At 42.5% G+C, this 25,009-nt stretch overlaps 1 protein-coding gene across 13 annotated transcripts in view; it reads right to left on the reverse strand.

Moving 5' to 3' along the window:
- Positions 1-14,995: 14,995 nt before the first annotated feature.
- BNC2 (basonuclin zinc finger protein 2) overlaps positions 14,996-25,009 on the reverse strand; it is a 485,878-nt gene continuing 475,864 nt past the window's right edge. For 7 of the 13 annotated variants that reach the window (XM_042243470.2, XM_042243469.2, XM_042243468.2 and 4 more), the window contains one exon: positions 14,996-24,866. In XM_042243470.2, coding sequence (XP_042099404.1) covers positions 24,206-24,866 — 661 coding nt within the window. In that variant the 3' untranslated portion in view covers positions 14,996-24,205. The remainder of the gene's footprint in view (positions 24,867-25,009) is intronic. The other 6 variants (XM_060409514.1, XM_060409510.1, XM_042243467.2 and 3 more) reach the window with 2 other exon arrangements.

Raw genomic sequence — 25,009 nt, forward strand, 5'->3', positions numbered from 1 at the left:
TCCTTGCTGCTATTTGGAACTCTGGGTTTAGTTGAGAATCACCTTTCCCTTTCTCCCTTGCTTTTTACTTCTCTTCATTCTTCAGCTATTTGTAAAACCTCCTCAGATAATAACTTTGCCTTCTTGCTTTTCTGTTTTTGGTGGGGGGATGGTTTTGTTCATTGCCTCTGGTAGAGTATTATGGACCTCTGTCCACAGTTCTTCAGGCACACTGTTTACTAGATCTAATCCCTTGAATCTATTCATCACTTCCACTGCATATTCATTGTATTGTTCAGTCACCTAGTCATGTTCAACTGTTTGCAACCCCATGGACTAAAGCATACCAGGCCTGTCTGTCCCTCACCATCTCCCAAATTTGCCCAAGGTCATGTCCATTGCGTTGGTGATGCCATCCAGCCATCTCATCCTCTGACACCCTCTTCTTCTTCTGCCCTGACTCTTTCCAAGCATCAGGGACTTTTCCAAGGAGTCAGCTGTTCAGATCAGATAACCAAAATACTGGAGTTTTAGCTTAAGCATCAGTTCTTCCAAAGAGTATTCAGGGTTTATTTCCCTTATGACTGACTGGTTTGATCTCCTTGCAGTTCAAGGAACTTTCAAGAGTCTCCTCCAGCACCAGAGCTCGAAGGTGGCGTTCTGCCTTTTTTACAATCCAGCTCTCACAACTGTATGTGACCACTGGAAAGACCATAGCTTTGACTCTATGGACCTTTGTCAGCAGAGTAATCTCTCTGCTTTTTATCATACTGTCTAGGTTTGTCATAACTTTCCAAGATGTTTGCCAAGAAGCAAACATCTTCTGATTTCACGGTTGCAGACACCATCTGCAGTGAGTTTAGAGCCCAAGAAGGGGAAATCTGTCAGTACTTCCACCTTTTCCCTCTCTTATTTGCCATAAAGTAAGGGGGCCAGATGCCATGATCTTAGGTTTTTTAATATTTAGTTTTAAACTGGTTCTTTCATACTCGTAGGGGATTTGATTTAAGTTGTACATGGCTGGCCTAGCGGTTTTCCCCCGCTCTTTTTAATTTAAGTCTGAATTTTGCTATGAGAAGCTGATGATCTGAGCCACAGTCAGCTTCAGGTCTTGTTTTTGCTGACTGTATACAGCTTCACCATCTTCTGCCATAAAGAATGTTATCAATTTGACTTTGGTTTTGACCATTTGGTGATGTTCATGTGTAAAGTCATCTCTTGTGTTGTTGAAAAGGGGTGTTTGCTATGACCAGTGCATTCTCTTGGTGGAATTCAGTTAGCCTTTGCCCTGCTTCATTTTGTTCTCCAAGGCCAAACTTACCTTTCATTCCAGGTATCACTTTACTTCCTACATTTGCATTCCAACCCCCCAGTGAGGAATAGACTGAACATCTCTTTTTGGTGTTTGTTCTAGGAGGTCTTCTAGGTCTTCATAGAACTGATCAACACTAGCTTCTTCAGCATTGGTGGTGGTGGCATGGACTTGAATCACTGTGATGTTGAATGGCTTGCTTGAAAAGGAACTGAGATCATTCTGTCATTTCTGAGGTTGTATCCAAGTACTGCATTTCAGACTCTTTTGTTGATTATGATGGCTACTCCATTTCATCTATGGGATTCTTGCTCACAGTAGTAGATACAATGGTCATCTGAATGAAATCCACCCATTCCTATCCATTTTAGTTCACTGATTCCTAAGATGTCGATGTTTACTCTTATCATCTCCTGCTTCACCACATACCATTCACCTTGATTCATGGGCCTAACATTCCAGATTCCTATGCAATACTGTTCCCTTACCAGCCTATAAACGGGCGGCTTTTGGTCTGTCACTCATGCCTGGACAGTCTCTGGGCACTGTCCTACAATAGTCAAATGAGCATGGCTTTCTTGTGTCGGGGCTGAGGGTGGAGCACTTTTTACTAGCAAGGAAAATTGGACTTGATAGGCACTTGTAATGCATACCTTCTGGACAGGCTCCGTTTGCACCAAAGTATTAACAGTTTCCCTAATCACCAAATCCAATGAATGCATCCCCATTTTCATCTTACCTGATTCTCTGGAGTGTTTTATATAGCTGACCACTTACCCTTTGACACTTCTAAGTCCCCTACTTTCCCCTCCATGAGTCTGGTTCTCTCCTTATCATTCTTGTCAATCTCCCTTGCTGATTTCTCTGCTTCACTCACTGCTAACTTTGATGAAGCAGCTAGTCCATGGACTTTGCAGTGGAGACATAACACCTAAGACATTCTTCCTACCTATACCCTTGTTGCCTCGTGGTACTGCAGCCTGTATGTGCATTAGAAGAAATGTGGAGGGAGTAGCTGGAGATTCAGTTTCCAGTTAGTGACTGCAGGGTACTAAGGAGCTCTAGGGCAATGGTCAGGAATTAGGAGCTGCTTACTGGGCTAGAGGGAAGGGCTCCAGATAGTTAATATCACAAACATTCTGCCTCTGTCCTTCTCCATCACAAATATTTGAAGTGTTCTCCAAGACTTGTCTATCAATATGAAGGCTCTTAGATAACTCCAGTCTTTCACTGGCGGCATCTCCTGTCAAAATGTCCTGCGCCTCCCTTTGCAGGCTCCATTTAATCAGAACACACTGCTGTAAATAAGCTGAAGAATATTTAAAACTTCAGGTGAGTGTAAATCCATGCGTTTTCCCTAAAGGATTTTATTTTAAGCCTTATTATCATTTTGATGTGAAGGACTCTGTCCTTTTTTAAATGACATTCCTGTAAAAGCAAACAAGTAAGAGAAAGGGATGTGTCACTTAGAACTGAGGGTGAGAGGGAGGCAGATTTCACTCTCTCTGAAATCAGAGTGCCTAGCTCTAATTCCATTTAAAAAAATTAATATATAGCAAAATCTACTTTTCCCCTGTATTCTATAAAATTCAGGACAGAGTGGTTACCACCATTGCAAACAGGACATAGTAATGTTCCATCACTCTGGAAATTCCTTCCTGCTCTCTCTCCATAGTCATAGTCCACCTTCTCCCTAAGCCCTGGCAACCACTTATCTTTCCTCCACTGCTACCGTTTTGTCTGCTGCTGCTGCTGCTAAGTCACTTCAGTCATGTCCGACTCTGTGCGACCCCGTAGACGGCAGCCCACCAGGCTCCCCCGTCCCTGGGATTCTCCAGGCAAGAACACTGGAGTGGGTTGCTATTTCCTTCTCCAATGCATGAAGGTGAAAAGTGAAAGTGAAGTCGCTTAGTCGTGTCCAACTCTGTGCGACCCCATGGACTGCAGCCTACCAGGCTCCTCCTTCCATGGGATTTTCCAGGCAAGAGTACTGGCGGGGGGTGCCGTTGCCTTCTCCCACAGTTTTGTCTTCTAGACAATGTTATATAATAGAACTGTACATGGTATAATCTTATATCATAGTTGTCTTAAGTTTTACATATACTATGTATATACTAAACCTATACTAAAACACCACCAGACAATGTCATATTTTTTTTGCCTTCAAACCATTAGAAAGTTAGCAGGAGAAAAATAATTTATTGTATTTGCCCTTATATTTATAATTTTTGTTGCTCTTCTTTTTTAAAAAAACTAGTTTTTTATTTTTAGACTGTGGTGGGTCTTCACTGCTGCATGCAGGCTTTCTCTAGTTGCAGAGAGTAGGGGCTACTCTTTGTTGCAGTGTGTGGGCTTCCCATTGTGGCAGCTTCTCTTGTTGCAGAGCATGGGCTGTAGGTCACGTGGGATCAGTAGTTGCAGCTCATGGACTCTAGAGCCTGGGCTCCATAGTTGTGGTGCACAGGAGTGGGGCTCCCTAGCAGGTGGGATTTTCCCAGAACAGGGACTGAAGTGGTGTCTCTGCATTGCAAGGTGGATTCTCAAACACTAGACCACCTGAGAAGCCCTCTGTCGTCTTTCTTGAAGGTTCAATTTTCTTTTTGTGTAATTTCTTTTCTTTATAAGTAATTTCCTTTAGCAGCTCTTTTGGAACATATATACTGCTGGAGAGGGATTGAGAAGGTCTCCTTCATCTGAGAAGGTCTTTAATTCACTTTCATGCCTGCAGAATATTTTCCCAGGATTTAGAGTTCAGGGTTGAATGGTCTGTTCTTTCACTACTTAACAAAATGTTCAACTTCTTTCTGGCTTTCTTAGTTTCTGATGGAAAAAACACAGTCATTCCAATTGTTACCCTAGAAGTGATGTATCATTTTTCTCAACATGTTACTTTTGGGGATATTTTTTTGCCTTTCAGTTCAGTTCAGTTCAGTCACTCAGACGTGTTCGACTCTTTTCGATCCCATGAATCGCAGTAGGTCAGGCCTCCCTGTCCATCACCACCTCCCAGAGTTCACTCAGACTCACCTCCATTGAGTCAGTGATGCCATCCAGCCATCTCATCCTTGGTCGTCCCCTTCTCCTCCTGCCCTCAATCCCTCCCAGCATCAGAGACTTTTCCAATGAGTCAACTCTTCGCATGAGGTGGCCAGAGTACTGGAGTTTCAGCTTTAGCATCATTCCTTCCAAAGAAATCCCAGGGCTGATCTTCAGAATGCACTGGTTGGATCTCCTTGCAGTCCAAGGGACTCTCAAGAGTCTTCTCCAACACCACAGTTCAAAAGCATCAATTCTTCAATGCTCAGCCTTCTTCACAGTCCAACTCTCACATCCATCCATGACCACAGGAAAAACCATAGGCTTGACTAGACAGACCTTAGTCGGCAAAGTAATGTCTCTGCTTTTGAATATACTATTTAGGTTGCTCATAACTTTCCTTCCAAGGAGTAAGCATCTTTTAATTTCATGGCTGCAGTCACCATCTGCAGTGATTTTGGAGCCCCCCCAAAATAAAGTCTGACACTGTTTCCACTGTTTCCCCATCTATTTCCCATGAAGTGATAGGACCAGATGCCATGATCTTCGTTTTCTGAATGTTGAGCTTTAAGCCAACATTTTCACTCTCCTCTTTCACTTTGATCAAGAGGCTTTTAGTTCCTCTTCACTTTTTACCATGAGGGTGGTGTCATCTGCATATCTGAGGTTATGGATATTTCTCCCGGCAATCTTGATTCCAGCTTGTGTTTCTTCCAGTCCAGCTTTTCTCATGATGTACTCTGCATAGAAGTTAAATAAGCAGAGTGACAATATACAGCCTTGACGTACTCCTTTTCCTATTTGGAACCAGTCTGTTGTTCCATGTCCAGTTCTAACTGTTGCTTCCTGACTTGCATACAGATTTCTGAAGAGGCAGGTTAGGTGGTCTGGTATTCCCATCTCTTTCAGAATTTTCCACAGTTGATTGTGATCCACACAGTCAAAGGCTTTGGCATAGTCAATAAAGCAGAAATAGATGTTTTTCTGGAACTCTCTTGCTTTTTCCATGATCCAGTAGATGTTGGCAATCTGATCTCTGGTTCCTCTGCCTTTTCTAAAACCAGCTTGAACCATCAGGAAGTTCATGGTTCACGTATTGCTGAAGCCTGGCTTGGAGAATCTTGAGCATTACTTTACTAGCATGTGAGATGAGTGCAATTGTGCGGTAGTTTGAGCATTCTTTTGCATTGCCTTTCTTTGGGATTGGAATGCAAACTGACCTTTTCCAGTCCTGTGGCCACTGCTTTTTTTTTTTTTTTTTTGCCTTTAGACTCTAGCAATTTGATTTTGCCTATCTGGGTGTGTATTTCTTTGGTTTTATCTTGTTTGAGTTTACTCAGTCTCTTGAATCTGGAGGTTTGTGTCTGTTGCCAAATTTAGAATGTTTTCAGTGATCAGTTTTCTATATACCCTTTTTTTTTTTAATGAACTTTCTCCTGTCGTTCTGGGACTCTAATAACACACATTAGATGTTTTGTTATCATTCACAGGTCCCTGAGGCTCTGTTCAATTTTTTTCTCTTTGTTGTTCAGATTGGGTAATTTCTGTTGACCTGTCTTCAAGTTCACTGACTTTCCTCTGTCATCTCCATTTTACTATTGAATGGATCCAGTTAATTTTTTGTTTTAATAATCTCATTTTTTGGTTATAAAATTTCCATTTAGAAGTCTAGAACTTCTAGTTTGCTATTTGTTTCAACAGAGTTTGACCTTACTGTTGGTGTATTTAAATAATACTTGCTTTTAAGTCTTTTTCAAGTAACTATACCTTTGTCATCTTGGTAATATAATCTACTGATTGTCTTCTCCTATGTGAAAGATTTTCCTATTTCTTCATAGGCTGAAAAATTATGGATTATATTCTGACTGTGTGTCACCACTTTTATCACAGTCAAGTTGTTAAAAGTAAGTCACTAGGTCCAGCCTATACTTAAGGGGATGGGATCGTGTAAGGATATGAAAATTCCAATAGAGGTTTATTGTTGCTGCTTTTCAGTCACCAAGTTGTGTCCCACTCTTTGTGACCCCATGAACTGCAGCACACCAGGTTTCCCTTTCACTATCTCCCTGTGTTTGCTCAAACTCATGTGCATTGAGTTGGTGATGCCATTCAACCATCTCATCCTCTGTCATCCCATTCTCCTCCTGCCCTCAATCTTTCCCAGTATCAGGGTCTTTTTCAATGGTTGGCTCTTTGCATCTGGTGGCCAAAGTATTGGAGCTTCAGCTTCAGCATAAGTACTTCCAATGAATATTCAGGGTTGATTTCCTTTCAGATTGACTGGTTTGATCTTGCTGTCCAAGGGACTCTCAAGAGTCTTCTCCAGCACCACAGTTCAAAAGCATCAATTCTTAGGTGATCAGCCTTCTTTATGGTCCAATTCTCATATCCATACATGACTACTGCAAAAACCATAGCTTTGACTAGATGGACCTTTGTTGGCAAAGCGATGTCTCTGCTTTTCTGTACATTGTCTAGGTTGGTCATAGATTTTCTTCCAAGGAGCAAGCATCTTTTAATTTCATGGCTGCAGTCACCATCCACATTGATATTGGAGCCCAAGAAAACAATGTCTGCCACTGTTTCCATTTTTACCCCATCAGTTTTGTCATGAAGTGAAAGGACTGGATGCCATGATCTTAGTTTTTTGAATGTTGAGTTTTAAGCCAGTATTTCACTCCTCTTTCACCTTCATCAAGAGGCTCTTTAGTTCCTTTTTGCTTTCTGCCATTAGGGTGATGTCTTCTGCATATCTGAGGTTGTTGATATTTCTCCTGGCAATCCTGATTTCAGCTTGCGCTTCATCCAGTCTGGCATTTAACATGATGTACTTTGCATGTAAGTTAAATAAGCAGGATGACAAATGTAGCCTTGATGTACTCCTTTCCCATTTTGAATCAGTTCATTTTTCCGTGTCCAGTTCTGTCTTTTTGACCTGCATACAGGTTTATCAGGAGGCAGGTAAGGTATCTGGTAGTCCCATCTCTTTAAGAATTTTCCACGTTTTGTTGTGATCCACACAGTCAAAGGATTCACATAGTCAGTGAAACAAATAGATTTTTTTGGAATTCCCTTGCTTTTTCTATGACCCAGCAGATGTTGGCAATTTGCTCTCTGGTTCCTCTGCCTTTTCTAAATCCAGCTTGTACATCTGGTAGTTCTTGATTCACATACTGTTGAAACCTAGCTTGGAGAATTTTGAGCTTTACTTTGCTAGCATGTGAAATGAGTCCAATTGTGTGGTAGTCTGAATATTCTTTGGCATTTCCCTGCATTGGGATTGGGACGAAAACTGATCTTTTCCAGTCCTGTGGCCAGTGGTGAGTTTTCCAAATTTGCTGGCATATTGAGTGAAGCACTTTCACAACATCATCTTTTAGGATTTGAAATAGCCCACCTGGAATTCCATCACCACTAGCTTTGTTGGTAGTAATGCTTCCTAAGACCCACTTGACTTAGAGCACTCCAGGATGTCTGGTTCTAGGTGAGCAATCACACCATCGTCATTATCTGGGTCATGAAGATCTTTTTGTATAGTTCTTCTATGTATTCTTGCCGCCTCTCCTTAATCTGTTACACTTCTGTTAGGTCTTTGCTGTTTCTGTCCTTGATTGTGCCCATCTTTGTATGAAATGTTCCCTTCGTATCTCTAATTTTCTTGAAGAGATCTCTCGTCTTTCCCATTCTGTTGTTTCCTCTATTTCTTTGCATTGTTCACTTAAGAAGACTTTCTTATCTCTCCCTGCTATTCTCTGGAACTCTGCTTTCAGGTGAGTATATCTTTCCCTTTATCCTTTGCCTTTCACTTCTCTTCTTTTCTCAGCTATTTGTAAGGCCTCCTCAGACAACCACTTCGCCCTCTTGCATTTCTTTTTTTGCAGATGGTTTTGATCACTGCCTTCTGGACAGTGGTACAAACCTCCATCCATAGTTCTTCAGGCATTCTGTTAGATCTAATCCCTTGAATCTATTTGTCACTTCCACTGTATAATCCTAAGGAATTTGATTTAGGACATATGTGAATGGTCTAGTGGTTTTCCCTACTTTCTTCAATTTAAGTCTGAATTTTGCAATAAGGAGTTCATGATCTGAGCCGCAGTCAGCTCCAGGTCTTCTTTTTGCTGACTCTATAGAGCTTCTCCATCTTCAGCTGCAAATAATATAGTCAATCTGATTTTGGTTTTGACCTTCTGGTGATGTCCATGTGTAGATTTGTCTCTTGTATTGTTGGGAGAGGGCATATGCTATGACCAGTGTGTTCTCTTGGCAGAATTCTGTTAGCCTTTGCCCTGCTTCATTCTGTACTCCAAGGCCAAACTTGCCTGTTACTCCAGGTGCCTTTTGACTTCCTGCTTTTCATTCCAGTCCCCTGCGATGAAAAGGACATCTGTTTTTAGTGTTAGTTCTTTACTGTAGGTCTTTATTGAATATTTATATTTCAGCTTCTTTGACATTAGTGGTTGGAGCATAGACTTGGATTACTGTGATGTTGAATGGTTCGCCTTGGAGAACTGAGATAATTCTGTCATTTTTGAGACTGTACCCAAATACTGCATTTTGGAGTCTTTTGTTGACTATCAGGACTACTCCATTACTTCTAAAAGATTCTTGCCCACAGTCATAGATATAATGGTCATCTGAATTAAATGCATCCATTCCCATCCATTTTAGTTCACTGATTCCTAAAACGTCAGTGGTCACTCTTGCCTTCTCCTGTTTTACCACATCCAGTTTACCTTGATTCGGACCTAACAGTCCAGGTTCCTATGCAACACTGTTCTTTACAGCATTGGATTTTGCTCTCACCACCAGACACATCCACAACTGGGCATCGTTTTCACTTTGGCTCACCTCTTCATTTTTTTCTGGAGCTATTTCTGCGCTCTTCCCTGGTCGCATATTGAACACCTACTGACCTGGGAGGCTCTCCTTTTAGATTCATATCTTCTTGCCTTTTCATACTGTTCATGGGCTTCTCAAGGCAAGAATGCTGAAGGGGTTTGCCATTCCCTTCTCCAGTGGGCCACGTTTGTCAGGGTCTGACAAGCAGGGACACACCCTTCAGCCACTCCACGCAGCTGGATGACATGCCTGGTGCCCTGGTTGTCCCACTGTCAGAGTTTTGCCAAGAGAGCACACTGGTCCTTGTTGAGTACCTAAACCTTCACTAGCTTATTAGGGACCATCTTAGAAGTCTGCCTAGTGCCTACTGTTGGAAGCAACCCAACTCCCTGTTAGCAGATTAATGGATAAACAAAATGTGGTGTATATACACCATGAAACCCATGGAGCTTTTAAAGGAAGGACATCCCAACACATGCAACAACATGAATGAACCTTGTGGACATTATGCTAGTGAAACAAGCCAGTCTCAAGAGGACAAAGATGATAAGATTCCACTTAGATGAGGCAGCTAGAGTAGTCAAATCCATAGAGAAAGAGAGCAGAATGGTGGGAGAAGGGCAGTGTAGAGTCAGTGTTTCATGGGTACAGAGTTGTATTTGAGGAAGATGAAGAGTTCTGGAGATGGATAGTGGTGATGGTTGCCCGACAATGCAAATGATACTCAGCACCACTGAACTGTACTCTTTAAAACGGTTAACAATACATTTTTGTTATGTATCTTTTACCACAGTTGAAAAGCAGACAAAAATCAAGAAGTTTGCTTACAACGCATATTATGAGGTGCTGCTGCTGCTGCTAAGTTGCTTCAGTCATGTCCGACTCTGTGCAACCTCTTAGACGGCAGCCCACCAGGCTCCGCCGTCACTGGGATTCTCCAGGCAAGAACACTGGAGTGGGTTGCCATTCCCTTCTCCAGTGCGTGAAAGTGAAGTCACTCAGTCGTGTCCGACCCTTAGCAACACCATGGACTGCAGCCTACCAGGCTCCTCCATCCATGGGATTTTCCAGGCAAGAGTATTAGAGTGGGGTGCCATTCCCTTCTCCATGAGGTTTTGGGACTTGTTTAATTCCTGTGGAGAATATCTCCACGTTTCTAGCAAGGCCTTCAACCTTAATTCAGGTTGCAAGTCCCAATCAGCCTTCTGTGGGTCTTTGTTCTGGTGTCAGTTCAGTTTTCAAAACCCTTGAAGCACTATTTGGATCTGGCCCATGTGAGGATGTGCTATGTGGGATCAGGGGTGATTCAGAAATCCATCTGAAGGGGCTACTTTCTCCTGTCCTAGTAGATAGGACCTCTCTGTCTACCATCTCCCTGGAATTTTCCAGCCTTGCCCTTTCAGCCCCCTGGCTGGAAAGCTCCTGCTTCGCAGTTTACTTCCTGGGGCTATGCTCACCTCCCAGACCAAGTGGGTGCACAGACTGAGAGAAAAAGCAAAAGGGGTTTCCCCACCCTCTCTGGACAGAAGCTCCCCCAGTTCAGGCGGGTGGCTCCCTTCCCAAGAATTTAGATGCCTTCCAGTTCCTGTTGCCACTGTCACCCCTTTTGTCACAGGGTTGCTTGGGTTTGAGGCAGGCATGAAAAAAACAGCAAAAAGAAAAAGGAATAGGGAATTTTCCCCACTCTCCTGAGCATCCACTGTTTTCTTCCTGGCTCCTTGACCTGAGGGTTTCTCCTGGAGAGTTCTCTGTCCAGCTCTGAGGACTACTCATGGGTTTCAGGTTTCCAGGAGTTCAGGCCTGGGCACAGAGAGGGAAAATGGCAAAGTCAGGCTATTTCAGCGATACTGCGAATCCTGGTCAGCTTCCTCAGTGTTTCTGCTACTATTTGCTTTGCAGAGTCTTCAAATAGCTGATGCCTGCATTCTATGCAGGTGTGACAGCCTCCACCTTATGCTGGCTCTGACCTTGGCATTTAACAAAGAGCTCCATCCGTTCACCTTTCATCCCCATTTGCGGTACCCATTTATTCTGTGGATGCACCTTGACCACCTACTACGTATCACAAACTATAAGGGCTAGAGAAACAGCCCATCTTTAAAGTGTTGAGGACACAGTTCCCTGCTAGACACAACTTCCTGGATTTCACCCTGCTTTCTGCTTACATTCACAGTAGATCTGTGAAGTGAGTGGGCTTTGTTGCTTCCTTGAAAAGGCATGTCTGTATATGAGCCTGAAACCATTCTCATATGTGTGCTCTGTGGGTGCGGCTGAGGGCTTTGGAAACAGACATCTTTTCAAACACACAGGTTTGTGGTTTTTGAAAGAACAGAAAGCATAAAGCATAACATCTTGCAGGATTACTTTCTGCTGAAGACCAATTGATGTGACATCTGAAAATAATCAAATAAGTGTCTTGTTTTCAGTCTGCAAATGACTTTGTGAAACTTGGGAAGGAAATTCTCCACTTAAGAAAAAAATAAAAAATTGAAATTGAGATCATGGGGAAGAACAAAGATGGGGAATTATGAGAGTGCTTTGAATTCTTAATAGCACTTACATTTGTAAAAATGAATCTCTCTAAAAACCTGGAAGTGGCCTAATAACTTTAAATCACCTCACACAGTATATGCCCCAAACCCTAATAACCTCCAAATTCAATTGCTCATAACCACATTTTTGTTTTTTATTTTTTGGAGCATTCCAAAAACTTGAAGTTACTGCACAATGCACAGAGCTTGGGATTTAAAATTACTGAAACCTTTGATATTTTTTTTCCATATAAGCTCTGACGTTTGGAAAGAAGTTAAGGTACAATTTAATCCCAGAGGATCAGAATTTATTGAACTGATTTTTTGTTTGTTTGTTTTTTGGTTTTGGCTAAGAGAATAGAAACTGAGCTGAACATTATAATGAAGAAAATAAAGACAGGAGGAGAAAAGGCTGAAGGTGGTACATAACACAAAATTCTCGAAGTCCAAGGAGAGGCTGGACCTGAAGGTGAACAAGTCTGCTGACCAAGGTAAGACAAAGACACACTGGTGAGAAAAATTGGAGGCAAATGACATTGAACATCATCAAAATCCGAGACTGAGGTAAGGAGAGACTGGAGCAAAGGGAAACTTGCCTTTAGCTTCAGGGGTTAAGGGGTGACTTCATGTTCCTACAGCATTTCATTCATGTCTAAGTCAAGTGTTGCTAATATCCAGTGTGGATGACAGGCAGTTGGACTTTGTGAATTTCTGGTTTCTAATGATGCCTTTGAGTTTTATTTTTTACAGCTGTCCTTGTCTTAATCCTTTCCATTTTTTTTTTTTTCTCCCTGGGGTTCAATGGTTTCTAGTTACCTATCAGCATTTTATACAGCCTGTCAACCTCCAGGCAGCACATGGCTTCTGATAGTTGTGGTGTGTGGGTCACCACTAGTTCTCTGGAAGGACAAGAGCCCGCCTGAACCACACAGCAAACTCCCTTGTATGAATGGAGCACACTGAGCAGGTTCTGGGCGCATGCTAGAAATTGAACCAAATACCTTTTGCAAACAGCAGCTCAATGAGGTTTCCTGCCATGAGGCAAAATGCTTGGAAAGTTACTCTGCGCTGGCATCACTGGGTTTGGGTCAGCGTGCTGAAACCGGGACTCATTATGTTCCTACCATGCCAACTTGGTGCAATTAGCCTAACACGATAATTTCCCGAAGCCATATGCTGATCTTTAGGGGAGTGAAGGCTTCATCTGCCTGATGGCTCTGAGCTCTGACTGGCATGTCCCAGCTTCCAGCACATTTCTGTAAATCAAGATAACACAAATGGCAATCAGAGATGAGGTGGGACTGCCAGCCTGGAGAGGGGCAGGCAACCTGGAGCGGGGCTACGGACTTGTTGACTGTTCTAAGTGGGTCAGTTTTCTCTTTTTTCAAAGAAGGTTTCAGAGAAAGGTCAAGGGAGCACCACTGTGTACAAAGCTGTCTCTCCCTCCACCCTCCCCTCCCCACTAAGCAAAATCAATGGAAGGACCTAGAACAGAGTAAGTTATGTTCCAGGGCTGCATGGCCTGTATTCCCATTGGAGACCTATCAATGTGAACTAGCGCTGTTGGGAGCTCTCTTCAGCTGCCCCTGTTAATCAATACCTCTGTTCATTATATGTCTCTGATGAATATGGGTAATGATTGGGTGCCTGAGAGTCAGGTGACTAAAAATAACTGCGCTGTACAGAGGATCAATAGATTCTTAGCCCCCCTGCCATCCCCACCCAGTATTACTTGAGGCAATTCGATATTCTCTGCCACCCCTCTTGAGCCCCCAACCCATGCTATCCTCTCTGGTCTTCATTGATAGATCGGCTCCGTCCTCAGAGCAGCTTTATTAAATTAGTAGCACTTAATCTGCTGTCCTATCATCAATGACACGGGGCAGACTAGCAGATGGCAAGTCTTTCAGTGGCTCAGAAGAGCTAAGGGCTGTAGCCCAGGCAGTGCGGATTATTAGCCTTGTGTTGAGAGCTGAATTCATGGGTGCCTCTTCACTAAACAGGAGGATTTCCATCATTTGACGACACTTAAGAATATATTTTTTAAGAAGGAGCTGTTTGAGGGAGGATTCTTGCCAATTACAGACGTGTTATGACAGATGAAAAGATCATAATTATGCTTGGATTCCCTGTAGGGGTGTGTTAACATATCCATGACATTTAATAACCACATGCCTGAACCAAGGTTGACTTCCCCCAATTGTTTTATCTTTCATTTCTTTGCTCTTACCCCTAGTCTGTGGGTGCTCAGAGGAGATTGGGATGGGGGGGAAGAGTGTCAAGGCTTGGTGGCTGGCCCCTTAGCTACCTTGGGAGGGACCCTCAGTCAGTGGTACCTGAAGCTGGCTGGACAGTTCTTTACTGTGGGTCTGATGACAGCCAGCAGATATAAGCAGCCCTGTTTAGCTCTTTGCTGCCAGAGACTTGGGGGCTGCTAGATTGAGTCTGGGTAGCTGCTGGTTTCTCTGGGTCAGAGGAAATGGGAGAAGGGGGTGCCACAAGATGGGAGACTTAGGTATGTGTGGCTCCAGGGATGGAGACTAGGAAATACTAAATGGAAAGGGAGACTCTAGGAAAAGTTACCGTCTGCGTTAGCCTACTGTTAAGCTAGAATTGGTTTAAGAGGTGGGGGTGATATTAAACAATCGCGGAGTCAGAAGCAGCCTGTATGGTTCTTCCCACTGGCCTCAAGCAGTGTGGCAAGAGATGTGGCCGATGATGACCTCTCTCCATCTGCTAGTTTTAGTTCTAGACGACAAAAGCCCAACCTGCAGAAAACCATTGTCAAGAGAATATAAACCAAAACACAGACATCTAGTTTGAAAAACTATATAGTTATCATCCTGCTAGCTGCTGTCCACAAATTTCCCAAGGTCAGGGTGGAAGCTATTTACAGAAGGCCAAGGTGCAAAGATACTTAAGGTCTTCCTTTCCTTAAAAGATCTTGGGCCAAGGCTTCTGGGAAAGGAAATTCTGGAGACACTGGAAAAACATCCCCAAAGGGATAGCTTTAGTGATGAAAGAGACAGTGTTTGCTGGGCTCCACTGGAAGTGACTGACTAGGATCTCTGGGGCTCTGACTCAGCTTGGCTATCTGAGCATAAGATGAATTTGATCTTCCTAAGAAGTGTGTTCAATAATAGCATGATTCAGTCCAAAAAGGAGACCAAGTTATCTAACACAGGAGCTTAAATAAGGGTGAATCACAATGTAAGCTAAAGTGTGTCTTGGTGTATTTCATAGTGGTCTCTTGGAGTTGGTTGAGGTTTCTTCAAATCAAGGAGGTAAGAAGAGATCAGTGACTGATAAATCTTTAATATAAAAATTGTACAAGAATTTTGATACAAATTACAAGAGGTATTTGGACAAAATATGAATAAAATTCCATTTACATCCCCAAACCCTTATGCATTTTATGCAAAAAGACATACTGTAGACAGTTATAGTACAGAAAATACAACAAAGGAAACGGCAAATAAAAACTTTTAATTCCCTTAAACTACTAAGAAAAAACAAAGACAAAACCCTTGTTCAAGGTACATACAGCATTTATGAAGCTACCGACGTCACAATGATCAGATCAGGGTGATGTAAGCTGTGCCCGTCCCTGGGTGCTGACCCCTTTCGTAGTGCAGACTTTGGTTCTGTGACAGGCTGGGCAGAAGAGGCTGGTTTGATGCAGAGGAGGACAGAAACAACAAAAAGCACAGCCCCTCCCCCCCAACAAACTCCAGGGGAGGGGGTGGGGAAGAGGACCTATCTTAGGGAACATTCCTTTTCCTTAAGATTATTTCAGTTCCCTTTGGCCAATTTTGCTGTCAAATAGGAGGGTTGTGTCCAGTGTTTTTGTTAGCAAGACACACCATTGGGTTTGGGGTGAGTAAGAAAGTTATCTATTCTCTCAACCAGGTGAGGGAATCTTGCTAGTTCTAAAAGGCTTAGTCAATGAAGAGCATTTGAGATCTGAGAGCCTGCTTTCCTGAAGTATTGACTCACCTCCACCGTTGAGGAAAGGCCCAGGGAGGCCTCAGACTCACATCTTCTCCTGGTTTCTCCACCTCCCTCACCCCTCTGACCTCCGGGTACCCATGTTTAGCTCTCCTGCCCTGTTCATACTGGCATTGGTAGGAAAATGGTGGAGACTTTTCTGCAGGGCAGCAGAACCAAAGTTTGCTCAGGAAAGGGAGAGCACCATATATTATAAATCTTAGTCATATCAGGTTAATATATAATACTAGAACATCTCATTCACTTAATTCACGTTATGTAAACCCCAGACAGGGTGGAACACACAAATGTTTCCAGAGCGATCAAAATCCAGATGAAGGAGGGAGTGTTCTACCTTCTTGCTTCAGAAAAGATTTTCTTTGAAGAGGGGTGGGTGAGATCAGAAGAAGAAGAAAAGGCAGTAGTGGAAAGATAATGGAGAAGTCAGGGGAGATTAAGATGGGCAACGAGAGGAGTGGATCTGTACAAAGACATGCAAAAACACTCCAAATTGAGTACTAGATGAAAACAAACAGTCAACTTGGTTTATACATCTCAAGTGAGCCTGTTAGCTGAGCATGTTGTCTGAGAATCAAGAGCATCATGCCGCATGAGTCACTGTCGTCTTGGCCACGGCACTGATTCACAGGCAGGCCAGGGTGCTCTGTCTCCTGGAGTGGGAAGGGCGGGCTCCTGCGGAAACAGGGCCAGGTCAGCTCACCTTGGGGTAGGTCTACCAAGAGGGCTGGTCTTTTCTCCCCTTGTGGAAAACGTTTCCAGGGCCAGAGGAGTGGAGCTGTCTGACCCAGATAGGCCCCTTCACCCCTGGGGCCGCCTCTCAGTCCTGCACTTTGTAACAGCAGTGGGCAGAGCCGGTTGGTACTGGATTGATGTGCCTTCTTGTGCATTATTTCAGCATCGCGTTTGGCAACAGGAAGCCTTATAAAGTCTTGGTATAGCTCTTGCATACTTTAAGAAATATAGTTTTATACTATTTCTTTCCATTTTTGTTAAAATACCTTTTTCCATTCTTCCTTTCCTTCAAAGAATCTTAGAAAAAGGAAGTTAAAAATATGCTAAAACAATTAAAACTGTCCTTAAGCATCCCTGTTAAGTGCAGGGGGTGGGGGTACAGTTAATATTGAATAATCTGTGCAATTTTGGCAACTGAATTTTTAATTTTCTCTTAAGATGTTTGCTAAATGATTGTAATATATACATACTGGGAGAACTTAAAAAAACATCAACTGCTTTTTCCCTGACCGCAAGAATCCTTACTCAAAGTGCTTTTCTGCCCAGTCCGCACATTGCTTAGTACAATTATTTTAGCACGGGTTTGTCTATGTAGATCTTTGTCTCTCTCTTAATCTGCCACTTTTCTCTTTCCAAAAGTTTGCATCAAAGATGACACCTCCATGTGTCTTATTTTTTGACATAGATCTAAAATGTGACTGTTTAAAGTCAGTGGGGGTGAGGGGGTGGGATCAACAGCATGTATCAGACCCGCTGCAGGAGGGTTTAGAAAGAAGCAGGGTATCCCCTAATTCCCCAAGGAAGAGGCAGACTGAGATCTTATACTTCATTTAGCCACTAACTAGCCACCGTTATGATCCTTTAAGTAGTTCAGTATACAAAAATAGCAGCCAATACTTATATATATGTTATTTGGGCTCAAGATGTTTGGGAAGATCACATTTTCACGTGATTTTTCTTTGCACCGTTTGTCCCCTCGTACTTGATTTTGTAAAGCTCATGTGCTTATAATTACCCAAATTCTCCCAAAGTGGAGAATTTACTTTCTACATATAGGATAGTCCCTGTTTTAGTGATTAAACTCAAAGTCCCTGTGCCTTATTATTTTTTTTTTCAGATTGTCAGTCCAATTGAAGGTAAATCTGTCTTGTTACACTATGGATTTGGAGGTTGTCACAGCAAGAAACCTGTGTACATCTAGACTACTGGTTGGAGGCCAAAACTAAAAATTTTTTTTTCAAACCACCAAGCACAACCAATTTGTTTACAGCACGTGCACTTTTTGAAGGAGAGGAAAAACATCTTAGTTCTTTATTTACAGAACATGGGGCAATCTAATCCCACTTTTGCCACTGACTTGTAGAAAATTTGTTCTAATTATGGGGCCATACCCAATACTCCCAAAATACACGGGCTTAGAATTGCAATACTTAAGTTTCCAAAGACCCAGAGGATGCTGTCAAAGCCAGAATTTCTCTACTGACCCTTTATTTAAGAAGTAGTCTTGTTACTGTGCATTTAATAGCTGGAGAGGGCACCGCAAGGCAGCTGTGGGCTTACCAGAGATACAGTTTAGTGGGTGTGCGTACGTGCTCGTATGCTGGGAGGAGGTGAAGGGAGGGAGGGAGAGACTGACTGTGGATGTGTGTGCATCGGGGAACTCAGTGGGAAAGCCTAGCCCTTGTACTCAATTTCCCCTTCACAAGGGATAAACAGGCAATTACGCATCCTTTTATATTTGATGGCCAAGTGCTGAACTGGAAAGCACACTATTAGTTTGTGTCCCTTCAGGGCCAGGGCAATAAGTAGCCAGCAGAGCTGGGGCTGAAGCAGACAGGGTGTTGTCTGCTGTTAGTGTGACAGTCTTGTCAGCAGCGTTCACATTACTGGAAGGTAATAAAGTGACAAGTAAGTTATTAGAAAGATATGAGGTGAAATTGAACTGAAGCTTCTCGCTGCTCAGCCTGGCTTTTTCCGTTTCCTCTTTTGTAATGGTCCACTATTTGTTACAAACTGAGCCTTGTCTTGATACTCTATATAGAAAAGATTTTTTTTTTTTTGCTTGCGGTAAAGGTCAAGTGAATTTACAACAACACTTCAGAGGAGAAGAATAAAGATAGTTTTATGACAACTATAGTATGTTACTTCAAAAAAATATATAGCATTATAATGAACAATAATGCTGATCCAATTCAGTGTACTTGTAAAAATGTTTAGTTTTTTTTTTTTTCTTTAAACCCCCTGTGATCAGGCATTTGGATTTTTCGACAAATGCCAAAAAGATAGCAGTTGATGTCCAGTTATTGCCGAATGACCATAAACCTCATCTTGTGCAAGATGTGGGAAGAATAAGGATGATGGGAGGATACAGGAGAGGATGGGTGTCTGGGCAACAGTGATGTTACATTAACCCACCAGTCAGTTGTACAGCTGGATTTACACAATACTAATGGAAAAGTACCGTGTACAGTGAGCAAGTCCTGACTAGAGGGAAGGGAAATGCCTTTGGGACAGAGCAGATGTGGCCTGATGCTAACATGAGGAAAGCTACCTACCACACATGGTTTGGCCTGGAGGGAAAACGCGAAAGCAGCAAAGTTGCTTTTATGCCTGTAGGAAGGTGAATGAGCTCACATTTTGATCAAGAGATCTTTGCAGCCAAAGAGCAGCACAACCGCGGCTACGGGGGCAAGCCACAGTCACGATGGAGGAAGAACGGACCTACACTGGCAATCATGCCTTTCCCCTCAGCACAACTAGGGCTTGGTCTGACCACCAGCCTTTTCTAGGATCTGGTAGACCCAATGGATCTTTTAGTTCCCTAAGGGACTTGAGCATCACTTCCACTCCAAAAGTAAGAAAAAAAGAACACCCCACCCCCACCCCGCCACTAAGTGCCTGACCTGGCTGGGACTTGAGCTACTCCAGGCAGCACTCTTGCTTTCCTCTTCCCTTCTCAGACTAGGATTCAGTGAGGCACCTGGTCATGGGGTGCTCTGGGATGCACTGCATGGATCCGCTCCCACCCACTGCTAGGCTGAGCTGCACCGGACGTTCCTCTTGACTGCCTCCTTTCAGCGTGTTCACCATTTTCTTTTCTAGTTATCTTCAAACCAGGACAGGTACGAGTCCTCTACTGAACACCCCTCACTTCACTGTAAAAAACTGTGATCCCTCCAGTCTCTGTGGCACCCGTCTCCGAATGCCCTCCATACTTATTTCAACCCCTCCCATTAGAAACACAGAGAATGAGGAGGAGAAGCAAACTCCTCTAAATATTCCAAGTCTGGGTGAAACGTAAGTGATTTTCCTAAACCTCAAAATTTGTCATAATTTTTGCAAAGCTCAAGAGAAGGAGCGTGTCCATAAGATCAAAGAAAGTATCTTCTGGCTGATTTGTTTCATATGACAGTAGATGTAGCGTGTCTTATGACAGCTGACACTTATTTACTTAGTCGATCTAGCCCAACACTAAAGACCAAGTGCAAGTTAGGACTGCTCAGGTCAACGGCTGGCAGTCAGCAGCATGTCCATCTCTATCTGGTTACTGGCTTCTTTCTGTTTTAATTCCCAAGGGCCTCTGTTCTCATTTGCTTGGCACACATGAGGGGTGTGTACAGAGGAAAAGGAACAAAAGGTCACTTTTTATTTGGTGGGAACCTAGTGCATGGTTTCCCCTGAGTAAAATGAGGAGAATGCCTCTGCAACAGCCCCCTTCTTGATATATTCAAAGCTTGCCTTTTTCTAAAAAATAGCAATATATATATATAATATATGTATATATTATATATGCACACACACACTAACAGGCTATTAACCAGTTATGTGCCTTTCTCCTCCTACTGGAAGGGCCTGGGAATTCATGACCAAAGAAATTACACTATAAGGACAGTGGTGCCATTGTGCTAAAAACAATTTCAAAAGAGATATTTGCCAGCTTTAAAAGGTATCAGCCTGGACTAAGATCTGAGATGCACAGACTTATTTCTATACAATTCATAGCAGAACGAAAAACGTCATGCTTTTTATCACATTTTAAACACCAAATTATTTATTATCTCTTGTTGTTCTTGCTCCGGGTCATCCCCTTTTACAACACACAGACAATCCTTAAAGGAGACTAAGCCTTTCTGATCCTTAAAAACATATAGCTTAAAATGATCAAAACAGAACATTTCAATACCACCTAGCAAACATGCATGTTAATAATACTGCCCAGTTTTGTACCTGTGACAGAATGCTGGTTAAAATGAATCAAATGGGGGAAAAAGGTTGCTTGGATGAAACACTGCATCCTATTCCTTTTTCAGCTGCCCTAGCATGGATGCAGCTGGACAGAGCCTGTGTCACAACAGAACACTCCTATGAAAAAAGAAATGAGTATGAATGGACAGAGAGGAAGGGCTCAGTGGTTAAAATGGTGATCACATCATCCTTCCCATTTGCAGATAAGCCTTGGGGTCACCATCTTAACTAGATTTAGAGTTAAGTCAAAACACTGCACTCAGGCACACACCCAAGAGCAAGCAACACTCTGGGACTAGAAGAAATGTATGTTTTCATGATCCTACATCTTATGGACCACTTCTGTCCACTCCCCCTGTCCCTTTTAAGCAATTAGGCTTTAAACTGGAAAATATTATACACCCACTTAAAAGGCCACCATAACATGTGGGCACTTGAGGCACAAAACTAGTAGCAAAGAGAGGAGAGACTTAAAAAGGGCAGGTTGTCCAGGACTCATGGTCATTTCTCCAACAAAAGGCAGGTGAACACATTCATGCTTCTGAGCAATGGAAATTCTGCTTGAGAATCTTGTTACTTCTGGGCTTATTCTAACTGGCTATCCACATCAGCCTGGTTTGTGGTGAGTAACAAACACTTGTTCTAAGCCTGGTTCCTTTGTTGTGACCTGCTGACAGCTATGTAATTCACTCATTAGGGCTCTTTGCCCTTTCAGTTGACATTAAACAGACTAAGCACTGATTTTGTACAAGCTGAGTTCTAATATCTCAACTGAGAGTGTAATTGTTAAAAATCGCTGAAAATGTGTTATTTCATAAAAGTGTCATTTGGTCTATGTACACTTGTAAAGCTAGCGTTTCTATAATCTTTTGCTGGGATACCAACAAAATATTTTTCCACCCTTCTGGAATCAAACCATTTGGTTAATGGGGCAATAGCGCAACACAGAGAAGGCTAAGAGGACCAAAATGTTTGCAAACAAATTTTCATTATTCTAGTTCAATCTTCCACAAACATACTGTACAGAGTCTTATATGGTATAAAACAAAGGAAAACATCTCTGTCTATTCAGTTTAACAACACTGAAATAAAGCAATTAAGACTTTGGGGAATTCAAAGGTACAAGAAAAACAAAAATGGTTAGCACTAATTCCTCAGCTTTTTTACCGTAAACATTTGTCATTAAAACATAGTGTTTGATATAGTTTCTTTTGTACTGCAAATACTTTTGGTCTCTCCTCACTGTAGAACAAATGAAAAATTAAATGAACCCCATAGCATCCTCTGAAGGAGATGAAAAGATAAAGCTGCTAGACACATCTAGCTTATGTTAAGATTCCATTGTTTCTGAAATTTTCACACAAAAATACTGAAGCCTCAACTAATGATGCTTATTTTTGGAAACAATAAATACTGAGGTACAATAAATCCTACAGGAATAATAACAAGAGAAACATAGTAACAGTTTCCTTTGGCAAATTTAACGGAAGTGAATGCTGATGTGAACCTAGAAAAAAATAATTACTAAATGTATGGAAAATGGAAATGCCATTAAAAAGTTAAGACAAAGGGAGTATTTCTAACTTTTAGACTGATGAAAGAAATGTTTGAGGCCCTTAAATGCAGAAAAGAAATACATTCTCTTTAAATTATTGTGTCCTGTTCGACAAAATATGCCTTGTTTATCTTTTTCCCCCTCCACTTAAAAAAAAAAAAAAAGACAACAAAACACTGTCTGCAATGCACACCCTAATGGTTTTGGCTGCAGATTGAATCTGAGTAAATATCATCATTTAGTCAGTATGTTGTGGTAGCTGAGGCTGCCGATGTGGTTAACCAGCTCAGGCAACATGTGTAAACATCGGAAACAAAATAAAACAAAACAAAAAAGGTTTGGAGAATCCTCTCCCTGCTCTTTCTCACTCTCGATTGCTGGGTTTCAGGCTTGCTTTCATTTCTCTCTGACAAATCGCGTGGGGAAACGCAAAACACTAAACGGTGAGAGATCCTATTTTAAACCCCCTTCTGGCTGCTCAGAACGGAGTATTGCTTAGTTCAAGTTCAGCACATGTTTGCAAAGCTTCCAAGTACTGCTGCCTCTACCATTAAACGTCTTTTGATTTTGTCTATCAAACCAGCCTGAATCATAGTACTACTGCAGTACTTGTGACAAATTACACAGCCACATAACAGACCCACTCAGTTCAGACCTTTCCTTCTTTTTAATGGAGAAGGGTCAGGTCCTTTCGCATGAGCATTCAGCTCTTTCACTGTATTCAGCTTTGCTCCACAGTGAGTAATCTGGGCTTTTGTATCCTGAAATATTATCCTGCCTCTAAAGAATAAATGCCTTGGCTGTTTCACACGCATCACTTTGTTTTCCTTTTATGTAACTTAACATATAAGCAAGAAGGATACAATGTTGATTGTAATAACATTCGGCACTTGAAAGCATCACCAAGTGTTTTTTTTTTAAAGCGGGTTTCTGGTGGCCGACAAATTGGCCTGTGGTTATGTTGAGTGACTAATTGTATTTTCTTTTCTGGAAACTTGTGCAAAGTTGGCAGTTTTGTGTTAACACTAATACTTTTGTTTGGCATTTGTGCCCTATACTGACCAGACCATTTTTATACAAGTGAATTTTTTAAAAAAGACACTTACTTGAAGTATGGCAATAGTTTAAGGATAAAAAAGAAGCATGGATATTACACATCCCCTTGTAGTGTATGAAAAAAAGTGCATGACTGGATTTATGTACTAGTACAGGACATTTTAAAAAATCAGATCTGTGCTGTAAGGCATGCCAGCACCTCTTTATCACTATATCTAGCAGGTAGTAAAAACAAGACCATGTTTTTTTTTCCTTAAAAAATGTGCATTAATGCTAACATAAATGAATAGAGCTAGCCAGCAAACTATTTTTTTTCCTGTATATCTAACAGCTGGATGTAACTGTAAAAATTAAACAAAAGAGTTAAACAACCATCAATACAATTGTTTTACATCATTGGCCTCTGAAGCCTAAATATTTACAGGTGAATCTGCCATGCTCTAAATGAAGATTCTCTCAAAACCTTAAAGTTCACAAAAGACAACTATAAGAAGTTCCTTTTTTGTGTCCCCCCGCCCCCTTTATCTCTCTGCAGGCAACAGTCATAGGTACAACAAATCGTCTCTTTGGAGAGGACCAAAAATTGTTATTCTGTCAAAGTCTGGGCTAGTTGCACGCTTTTATGTGTGTGTGCATGTGTATTTAAAGGGTACTTTGTTTCACCTCTAAATTAAAGATCTGACTTCTTTCTCAAAACTATAAAGGAAAAAGACAAAATTTCAAAAGCACCTAGTGTTTATCTTCTTATAATCTAAAGAAAATGTGTGTGTGTGTGTAGACACAGGTATACGTGTGTGTACACACACACACACACACCCTCCCCCAAGTACACAAGCACACACCGACTATGGCAGTTCAGATACATAGGCCGTCTGGTGAGAGCTGGCATTTGTAGTGTCCGTTCTGAGGCTAATCTACTGCAGTGAAGGGAATGTTTTTGTGGAGGTTAGGGTTCTGACTGTGCCGATTCCGGCTTCGCACAGAGGAAAACATCATATTGCAACCGGGGACTTTGCACTTGTGCATCTCTCGCAGATGCACGGTTTTGTAGTGCACCCTCAGCGTCCCCTTGTTGCTGTACATCTTGTGGCAAATGTTACACATGATCCCACCAGTGCTCCCGGACAAGCTGTTGAACATCAGAGACCCTGAAACGTCAGCCCCGAGGCCGCCAGGGAGGGTGGGGGCCTCAGCCTTGTGCGCCGACTCCCCGCTGTCACTCGCCCCGTCAATGTCGTCCAGGAGAATCCCCTCATCGCTGCCGGCATCGGATTCTCTGGAGGAATGGATGCTGCTGCTGGACTGGAGGCTGGAGGTGGTGCTCAGGTCCAGGACCATGTAGTCCTCCGCCATGCCCCTCCCATACCCGTTCAGGTGGGAGTCTTCCGTCCCCGCGGGAGAGGAGGCGTCTTCCCTGATGTCAAGCCCCAGGGGGTGCTGGGCACCATAGATCTTCATCAAAAATTCATCCCGGAGGTCCTTGCTAAGGGAGGGCTGTGATGAGTCCAGGCCCATGTCATCGAGTTCTTTGGTCAACAGTTTACGATGCAGATTTATGTTGGCACTGTGTCTAGGAAAACAAGAGGGAAGGGGGGGCGGGTAGGTGTACAGGGAGTGGAGAGGGCGAGAAAAAAGAGAGCATTTTAAAATTGATTCAGTTTCCGCCAGGCATCACCTAAGCGCATTCATTGCTAATGACATTATCGTAAAAAG

The sequence above is a fragment of the Ovis aries genome, chromosome 2, assembly GCF_016772045.2.
Source record: "Ovis aries strain OAR_USU_Benz2616 breed Rambouillet chromosome 2, ARS-UI_Ramb_v3.0, whole genome shotgun sequence".
Classification (NCBI taxonomy): Eukaryota; Metazoa; Chordata; class Mammalia; order Artiodactyla; family Bovidae; genus Ovis; species Ovis aries.